Source organism: Henckelia pumila, chromosome 1 (assembly GCF_033568475.1).
Source record: "Henckelia pumila isolate YLH828 chromosome 1, ASM3356847v2, whole genome shotgun sequence".
In the NCBI taxonomy this organism is placed as follows: domain Eukaryota; kingdom Viridiplantae; phylum Streptophyta; class Magnoliopsida; order Lamiales; family Gesneriaceae; genus Henckelia; species Henckelia pumila.
The window spans coordinates 51,910,926-51,921,084 of NC_133120.1; the positions used below are offsets into that span (position 1 = coordinate 51,910,926).

Sequence of the window (10,159 nt, forward strand, 5' to 3'; positions counted from 1 at the left end):
AAGTGGTTATCACTTATCGAGTGGATATAGTCCGCGGTTTTGGTTGTACACCATTAGTCCTTACTACTTGAAACATCATTGAGACTCTATATGCTAGTACTGTGCTTTGACTCGTTTACCGACTCTGTTGGGGTCATCAGGTGTCGGGATTGGGTACAGTTACGACACATATAGGAGTCGATGCTTTGTTGTCAAGGATTCACCACATACTTGCGAGTGTGGATATCCTATGCGATCTGAGGAGATATTAGTGTGACGAATCTCTGGCCAGAGTACATGATGTGATTTAAGAAATGGTTTCTTAGTAGCACATGCGATGTCACTATTTGATCTTCAAGATGTATTGCATAGTTATCGAATCTCGAGCGACTCTCGATATACCAATGGTTGTTGATTCGATCGGGATATATGGATGAAGGGACCGTACTGTACGCTAACCAAAATCTATTGGTTCTTGTAGGCACTATCAGTGATACATAGGGAATCATGGGGCGATGTTGCTAGGCGCTCTTACCATGATTCGATGGGCAAGTCGGAAATTATTGTTCCGAGTCACAAGGAGTTGTGAGCCCACGGCTAGCTGTATCCCTGAACCATTGAGGGTCACACAGTGTAATGGATTTTTAATCATCGTTGAGATAGTTAAATTTAAAGAGTTAAATTTAATGAACAAAGAAGTTGGACTTCTTATTTAAGAGTAGATGAGTAAGATTTCCTAAAATGACATAGGGATGGCCATTTTTGGAAATCACTGAATTCGTATTCAGAAAAATTTATCTTGACTTTAAAAGGTGCAGAAATGGTTTCTGTGCACATTGGTGAAATCGGTTTATCAATCGGAGTCACGATGAATTTTATATTAATTTCTGAACATGCGGGCTTTGCTTGTCGGGCTTGAACTTATGACTAATGGGCCCTAAGCTGTTAGTGGCCTACATTATAAATAAGTTATTGCAGTACAGAAATTACACACAACAGGTCATAAAATAATTTTCGAAAACCCTAATTTTATTTATTGTGGCTGCCGCCCCTCTCCCTCTGCTTGAGAAAAATCCAGCCTGTGATTTTGAATTACAGTCTGGATTAACGGATCAAATTCGTTAATTCTCTTCGTAGAAACTTCTGATAGATTTTCTAGTGCAATCTATCAGAGGGATTAAATATCCGTTCGTGGACCTGATTGAAGAACAGTTCGTCCATCAGTTCCAGGGATATACAACAAGAGCAGAGAAATCTGTTGGTGTCCAAAATCTCGATTCGAGATTAAAGGTAAAAATTTTATAATTGTTATTTAATTTTTACACACACAATTTAATCGTAAGGTTGATACCTATTATGGAATCGTTCCATACAAAAATTTTAAACTTCCGCTGCACCGGGTATCAATCCTAATTGATCTGATCGCCGCGTTCTCCAACATCGGTTTCTTGAATGGTTTTAGTTCTCCTACTCTGCCTTTATTATAATGATAATAATCATTTGCATTATCCTGTGGCAGACTTCAGTATGACATCCAACATATACTTGGGTGAATCAGATCTTTACCTTCTGATAATTTGAGTAAATTCGATCCCCCAAACTGGGGGCTTCTTGATGAATTACTAGCACAACACTTTGTCAAGGCTTTCCAATGCTGGTGATGCAGTTTCATCTTATCATATTTTCAGCTAATGCATTTTATCTTATGACTTTGTTATTTAGATTAATGGAACCACAGTATTTCTCCCGGTAGGTTTTGTGATTTTTGAGAAACTAGAATAATATTGATTCATGTGTCTACTAACATATAATTTTTTATGTGTAATTAAATCCATAAATATCTGATGAATATTTTTTGGGGTACATAAATGGTTGACATGGTTTCGTTCCTTGTCAAGTTGCTTACTTGGATTACTTTCAATCACGTTATGCTACCAATCGCATTCTTCTTTCTTAATTACTGTTCATCGATCAATCAATTACTCCTTTTGTAGAAAATCTATTCTCATCTAGTAAAATGTCATATCACAGCTTATTGTGTGGATATGCTGAGTATGATCGGCTATATCTATGCAAGACAGGCTACGAAAGAACTTGGGAAGAAGGTAATCTATTTGGGTGTGCCATTTATTGCCGAGTGGTTCAGAAATAAAGGACAATTCATCAAATCCCAAGTAACTGCGGCAACAGGTTAGTCTAGTCTCTATGGGCATTTAATTTTCTAGGCCTCATTGTCTGTATCAAGTACACTTTGTTTCTTATGTTAATGGGTATGTAGATCAGATTTACTCTTCAAAGTTGTCACCTTAAAAATCTGTTGCTCGAGGCTTTTCGGGATGATGTTTTTAAATGGAGTCAAGAACTACTCTCTAGTTTTGACTAATTTATTGTGTCAAGGCATACTATCTAGAAATGGCCAAACAATGAGCAAACTGTGCAATACATATAAGAAATTTTTTCTCAAAATCTTGTATGTTGTTTGAGCCCAAGAAGACAGTGTATTTAGGTTTTTAGTTCTAACACTATTCTATATGGTATTAGGTAATTTTATAGGAAACTTGTAATATGGTATATGGATAGAAAAATCACTAAACTTGTACTACATCATCTTGGGAGGAGCTTCTGAGTGTACACGGGTTTTTTTCGATGAGCTTATCATCACTTTCCTTCATTTCTGACATAATATTCATCCTTATGTGCAATTGCTTTGATTAAACTACAAGAAGATTTGAAATGGAAGCTCAGCGCTGAAGGAAATTACACAGAAGAGGAACTTGAGGTATACATGAAATCACACAAAAAGCTAATGATCAACTCCCTCTGGAAGCTCAATGTGGCTGATATTGAGAATACCATCTCTCGCGTTTGTCAGATGGTTTGTTTTGGAGTAGCACCTTTTTTGCAACAATTTTCTATTGCAATTTGATGGTTGTCACTAATTTATGTGCTCCTCAGGTTTTGCAAGACAACAGTGCAAAGAAAGAGGAGCTCCGAAAACGAGAAAAGGGCTTAAAAACCCTTGGAAAAATTTTCCTAAGTAAGAGATTCCATGAAATCTGAAGCCTTGGAAATTCCCTCTTGGGTTTGTGTTGATTATGGGAGATGGATATGACTTGATTTTTTCTTGTTCTTCAAGAGTGAAGTCAAGTAATGGAAATGAGAATGTAAGAATGCCAAGTGACCCACTCCACAAATTGAGAGGAAATGAACCAAATACTAATGATGCTTCTTGGAACGCACCACCTGAATCTTCAAATAATGAAGAATTATTGTGCAATGCATATTCATACCAGGTGAGGCCTTTCCCTTCCTCTCCCTTCTCACCACCTCTCCACTCCCCTTGATGAAGGTTTCATGTTGAGCTGGTCTCATTCTGACAATTCTAATGATTGGATAATTACATTGAACATACACTAAAATTAGGTTTGAGTAAACAATTTTTACTTTTCCAACATTTAAATGATCAACGTTGTTGGAATATAAAAATTCACGTTTACAAGCCTCCCGATTGATGTATTTGCACCAGTAGAGATATCATAAGATCTTGGACATTGATTTTACTTTTGCTCTCAACTAATTAATGCTTCGAGGTTTAAATGTTTGGAGGTTCAGACTTGGTGTATATGCGCAAAATCCATTCTAATGTAATAATTTATCTAAGGGTGGTGCGTAGTGGTAAAAGGCACAGAACATTTTTGAGGTATATGTAAAGTAATAAATTAAATGTACGATCGTATTTACTTAGTACCTTCATGCATACCTAGTTATATAGAAGCTATACTTCCTCCTCGTGTATCTATTAATCCAAACATGATTTTGTCAGAAATATAATGCATATATGTTGACTTTCACGTATACTAATTAAATTGAAATTAAAACCATTGCATGCATTTGTATGCTGAATATGATTACACATTTTTTTGAGTAAGAATACGATTATACATTTTATTCTTAGAATTTTATATTCATGTATTATTATTTTCATGTGGATGTATGCAGTTATTGTATTTACATGTTTATAAATTTCAAGTTTCACTTATTTTAAATCTTTATACTTCAATGCTAGGTTCTTTTGGAATTAAAATCAAGTATTTAAAAGTTTCAAGAATAGGATTAAATATTAAATATTTTTTTATAAATTTAGAGCTTAGACAATATAATTTAAATATGCCTATTATTGACATAATTTGAAATTCATGCTTTCCAAAATTAAATTCTCTCCCTCCAAACTCAATCTAAGATTCACAAGGACATAATTTAGCAATTCCCACTACATTTCTGTTTTATAAAAATAATATTATTGTGCAGTAGTTATACAAGTATGTGGCTTATTTAATACTTCACAGGAATTTCCATAACTTCCTTGAATGAATTAAATATCTAGAAACTCGAGTCAAATATTGCCTAAACTCATACCAATCGATGCAAGAGCATCAAATTTAGTTTCTCTAAATCTTGGTGTGTTGGGTCTTAGAACAAGATTGGTGGCATAGTATTTAGATTGAGAACCATTTGCTAACATTTCACATACACCTCATTGATGTTAAAAAAAACCTACATTGTGATCGAGTTTGCACCAAGTTTATTTTCATTAAACTGTCAAAGTAATAATTTATATGCTTGCAAGTATTTTATTTTTTATTATTTGTTATACTTTTTAAATTCTCATTCATGATATTCATCGCCTTAATATCAACGTGTTTTGAATTTTTCAGAGTCCATACGTGTTTTGAAAAGGTTGTGCAAGAATTGAGTGCTTCTGAAAATGATGGTCTTGTTTTAAAGAACTTTTACAAGGTACTTAACATGCACATTGATATTTTTTCATCATTATTCTGGTAAATTAGTTTGTTGCATTAACTAAATTTCCGCGATCAATGTTTAGACACTAAAGGACTTCCTCGAACTTGCTGAAGCTGAAGTTAGGTCTCTGGCTTCACTTTATTCTGCAGTGGTAAAGCATCTGATAATTATTCGTATTGTTTCTTTCGTTATTTAAATCTCTTGTAACTAACGAAGTTTAGCTTTAGATTCTTCTCCAAGAGATGAGTGAGCACAACCGTGAGCAATCGAGGCACGCTTTACTGGGTCGTCCAAGGATTCATTTGAAAGCTACATTTGATTCCATCGAAGTATATTTAATTTTTCTGTAGTATGCATAGCATTAGAATTTAATTTTGAATGATTTGTAATACTAAAAAATTGTATATGAAATTTTATTTTTGAAATTTTAAATTTTGGTTTATTTATAATATTGAAATTTGTATATTAATTTTTTAAATTTTTTTTGCTTTTTATATGAAAAACGACAACGGATAAAATCTGTTGTCGTAGGGGGTGAAAATTTGTTGTAATTAATGGTGTTGTTAAAAACATGCTCAACGACAACGGATAAAATCCGTTGTCGTAGTGAAAATTCGTTGTCTTTGATGTCAAAGACAACGGATTTTATCCGTTGTCGTAGGGAAAATCCGTTGTGAAAATTCGTTGTCTTTGATGTCAAAGACAACGGATTTTATCCGTTGTCGTAGGGAAAATCCGTTGTCTTTGAGGTCAAAGACAATGGATTTTATCCGTTGTCGTTGAGCGTGTTTTTAACAACACCATTAGTTACAACAGTTTTTTACCCCCTATGACAACGGATAATATCCGTTGTCTTATAGAGTTTTTCTTGTAGTGAGTTCAAGGCAGGACTAGGTAGCAGGAGCCTTGAGGAGTTATATACCGCAGGATTCAATATAGCTGTATAATGTTTACTTTCTAGTTGTTTCGATTTGGTTGTATCACTACAGTATTAAGCCTTGAACTTTTGTACTAAGCAGATATGTAAATTATGGGTTATGCTTCCGAATGTTTTTCTCTGTTTAGTATTTATGCTTTAATTAAGTTTAATGCATGCCATAGTTTTTAGTTAGTAGGTGATTCAATGCTGGGTCACTAAATTTTTGGTATCAGAGCATGCATAGATTTTGGGATTAATACTTGGGATTTAGCCTAGTTTTGAGTTATTTTGCGCATTTGGGATTTTAAATGTGCAAATCTTTTTATATAATGGCTGATGGAGGTAACGAGAGTCATGGTAGTGTTGGCCAGGGAGGTGGTCATCATTATCGTCACCATCGCCATCATCATGAGGATCGACATCATCCTCACGAGGGTATACGTCGCTATATGATCAATAAACTTTTGCAAATAGCACCGAAACCCTTGTTGGGAGGCGAGAATCCTGAGGAAGCGAAGAAAACTGGATGTTCACACTTGAAAGGTGCTTTTCGTGCTTTCAAGTGTACAGAGGAGCAATAGATGGAGGTTCTAGAGTTTGTTCTAGATAGACGTGCACGCTTATGGTGGGATGCCAAGGCAGCTCAGGCGCGTACTGAGAGAGGACGGATGACTTGGAAGGATTTCCGTCAGTAGTTTCAGAAGTTATATTTTCCTCCAGCTGTCTGTCATGCACGATCGATGGAGTTGCTTATGCTGAGATAGGGATCTATGACTATTGATGAGTATCAGCAGTGATTCATTGATTTGCTACCTTTAAATCCCCATATCAATGAGAGTGATGCGTCCAAGTATGATATCTTTCTGCAAGGCTTGAATCTGGATATCTATTCACAGGTTGTTGTCTGTGATGATCCGACATATTACGAGACTCTGTTAATCGGTGCCATCAAATGGAGAACAGCAATAGGTGAGCACAGATGATGATGTCAGGAAAGCCTAGTGGATCTCTTGGGCCTAGGGCTCAATCTGTTGTGCAATCTCGACCTATGTCTTCTTCTACTACTTCATCTGGATCTCTGGTTCACGAGGTATGTTCCGATTTGGAAAGAAGAAGAAGAAAGATGAGTTTTGCAGTCACTGTGGTGGGAAGCATTCTAAAACTTCTTGCCGGAAGGCTTTTGGTGCTTGTTTTTCTTGCGGTGAGTAGGGACATCTGCGGAGAGATTGTCCGCAGCGCACGGTAGCTGTCAGTGGATCGGGATCGCAGATGGGATCTCAGGCTTCTACTCATCCACGTCAGCATCCAGCACCACCTAGTTCTTCCAGTTTTCACCCGCACACGCAGGGGCAGGTGTTTGCTCTATCTCAGGAGTAGACTAATGAGGGAATCGATCGCATGTTGGTAGGTACCTTTCTGTTATGTGGTATTCCTACACTTGTTTTAATTGATACTGGAGTATTGAATTCCTTTATTTCTAGTCGCTTTGTTAAGAGACATAAATTACCATTTGTATCATTATTCCTGGATTTAGTTGTATCTACTCCGCTGGAGCAGGAGATAGTAACTAAGTCTCTAGTGATGGGTTGCCTTCTAGAGTTTGAAGGTCATGTGTTATCGGCTAATCTGATGATCTTAGCGATGGCATATTTTGACTGTATTTTGGAAATAGATATGCTGACTTTGTATCACGCTACTATAGATTTTCATCAGCGTCTGGTACAGTTTCATCCGGATGAGGGTGATAGCTGGTACTTCTATGGTGAGGGAGCACAACCTCCGATGCCACTTGTATCGGCTCTGAAGGCATGTCATGTCTTAGAGTCAGGTGGGGATGGCTACCTCATTTATGCAGTTGATATGTCCACGAGTAGTCCAGGTTTTGATCAATTATCGGTTGTCAGTGAGTTTCCTGATGTATTCCCTGACGGGATTCCTGGTTTTCCTCCGGTTCGAGAGGTTGAATTTGGTATTGATCTAGTACCAGGAACAACGCCTATATCCCGAGCACCTTATCGTCCGGCACCGTCAGAGATGAGGGAATTAAAACAGCAGTTGCAGGATCTTCTTAATAAGGGATATATTCATCCGTGTGTTTCTCCGTGGGGAGCACCTGTTTTGTTCGACAAGAATAAGTATGGATCGATGCGATTATGTATTGACTACAGGCAGTTGAATCATGTCACCATCAAGAATAAGTATCCTTTGCCGCAAATTGATGATATATTTGATCAATTAAAGGGTACTTCTGTCTATTCAAAGATTGATCTGAGGTCTGGATACCACCAGATAAGGGTACGAGACTCAGATATTTCTACGACTGCTTTTAGGACCAGATACATGCATTATAAATTTTTGGTGATGCCATTCGATTTGACGAATGCACCGGTAGTCTTTATGAATCTGATGAATCAGGTATTTTGAGAATATCTGGATAGATTCGTCATCATCTTCATTGATAATATTCTTGTCTATTTACTTGACAAGGATGAGCATGCACAGCATATGAGAATTGTACTGCAGACGTTACGAGAAAAGCAGCTGTATGAGAAATTGAGCAAGTGCAAGTTTTGGCTTGATCGGGTAGTGTTTCTCGGTCATGTAATTTCAAGTGAAGGAATATCTGTGGATCCAAGTAAGATAGAGGCAGTGCTGAACTAATCTTGTCCGACGACGGTTGTTGAGATTCGAAGTTTCTTGGGTCTAGCTGGTTATTACCGTCGGTTCATCGAGAATATTGCACAGTTTTCCAGGCGTTTGACTCAGCTTACACGGAAAGATGTTACCTTCATATGGTCCTCGGATTGTGAGGAGTCATTTCACGAGCTGCGTAGACGTCTTACTACTGCACTGGTGCTAGCTCTACCTTCTGGATCAGGAGGTTATATTGTCCACACTGATGCCTCAGGTCAGGGGTTAGGACGTGTATTGACAAAGTGCGAACATGTTATCTGAAACGTCCCTAACTCAACTTTAAATAATAATTAAATAAAATACGGATTTTTCAAAAAATTCGGCAAGACCTATTTATTTATATTTAAACCCGCCTGTCACAGACAGCAACTAAACATACAACCAACAAAACTAAATAAACTAGACCAATAAATGAACGAGAACCGGAGAAAATGATTTGACATTCCAAACGACAAAAGATTAAGCAATTACATATTTGCACGCCAACAAATAATTCTAGAAATCTTTACAATAACATTTATCCAAACAGTAAAATGAAAGACTTTAAAGTAATTAAGTTTGAACAACTTTTGCGGAAGACTAGCATAGGTCGGAGGGAGGTGTCGTGCCCGCATCGCAGTCCACTCGATAGTCTTGCCCCTCAATCTCTATGATAACGTAAACCTGCCTGAAAACAAATAAGTGTAGTGAGTCTAAAAGACTCAGCAAGAATATGGAGGGGATAACGAGTACTACGTAAATACAAGCACACACAGATTAAAGATAGTTGATACTAAAAATACCTATTTTTGGTGCCCTTACTATAAACAAGTAAATAAACTTCAAAATAAATTAGAGAACATGAATGAAGCATATTCATGGCTAAGTCAAACATAATCAATGTAACAGCATAAATTGTACTGTAACGTAGTCATAAAACTGTGAACTAAAACTGTATTTAAATCTGTAACTGTAACTGTGAACTGAAACTGTATTTAAATATGTAACTGTAACTGTGAAGTTAGATCCTTGATTGTGACTCTGTGATTTCGATCATGATCATGGATATAGTGCACAATGCCGCAAGGAGGTCGAGATGAAACCAAACCCGATCTTGCCCTATATTGGTAAGGGAGACCAGAATAGATCTGGCCCCACATGAACACATGCTAAGGTAAGGAAACCCATAATGATTTGGTAAGGGAGGCCAAAACGCCTCTCATCCCCACACGAACACATGCTAAGGTAAGGAAACCCATAAATATAGTCACAATCATCTCACTTCGTTCAAAATATTTTCTTTTCTTCTGAATATGGGACTTAGCATGCATATGTAAATATGACGTACACGTAAATGTAATCAATAATCATGCATATGACTCACACATGGATGATCGGGATGGTTATTTAGGAAATAAACCAAATGATGGAAAATTTAACCCATAAATTGCACTTACGACAAATTCGAGCGGTTTTTCCGTAAAATTAATAACTTGCTCTTTTCTTAACCAAAAAGGATTCCGCTTGAAACCACTACACCATGACACTTAGAACTAAGTAGAGAAATCATCCTCTGAATTTACTTCGTAGACAACCATTTTACAAAGATTCCATTTCTGGACAGCCCTCCCTCCTATAACTTCCAAAATTCTGCACACCTTCCTATAAACGTCTAGATCTCGACCAAAACTTAACCGAATTAATTCTCGCTTAAACCTTCATATTCCAAACATCCTAGACCAATTCTAAACCCGAGCCCTTATCCAAAACCCAAGTTTAAACTCA

The 10,159-nt window shown here is 36.9% G+C and overlaps 1 protein-coding gene across 1 annotated transcript; it reads left to right on the forward strand.

Moving 5' to 3' along the window:
- The first annotated feature begins 1,621 nt into the window (after positions 1-1,621).
- On the forward strand, positions 1,622-3,205 carry LOC140884557 (chaperone protein dnaJ 10-like). Its single transcript, XM_073291708.1, has 5 exons — positions 1,622-1,636; positions 2,011-2,169; positions 2,676-2,854; positions 2,935-3,016; positions 3,116-3,205. Exons 2-5 carry the CDS (start codon positions 2,025-2,027, stop codon positions 3,118-3,120), a joined length of 411 nt encoding a protein of 136 aa, XP_073147809.1. The 5' UTR covers positions 1,622-1,636; positions 2,011-2,024; the 3' UTR covers positions 3,121-3,205.
- Positions 3,206-10,159: the final 6,954 nt, after the last annotated feature.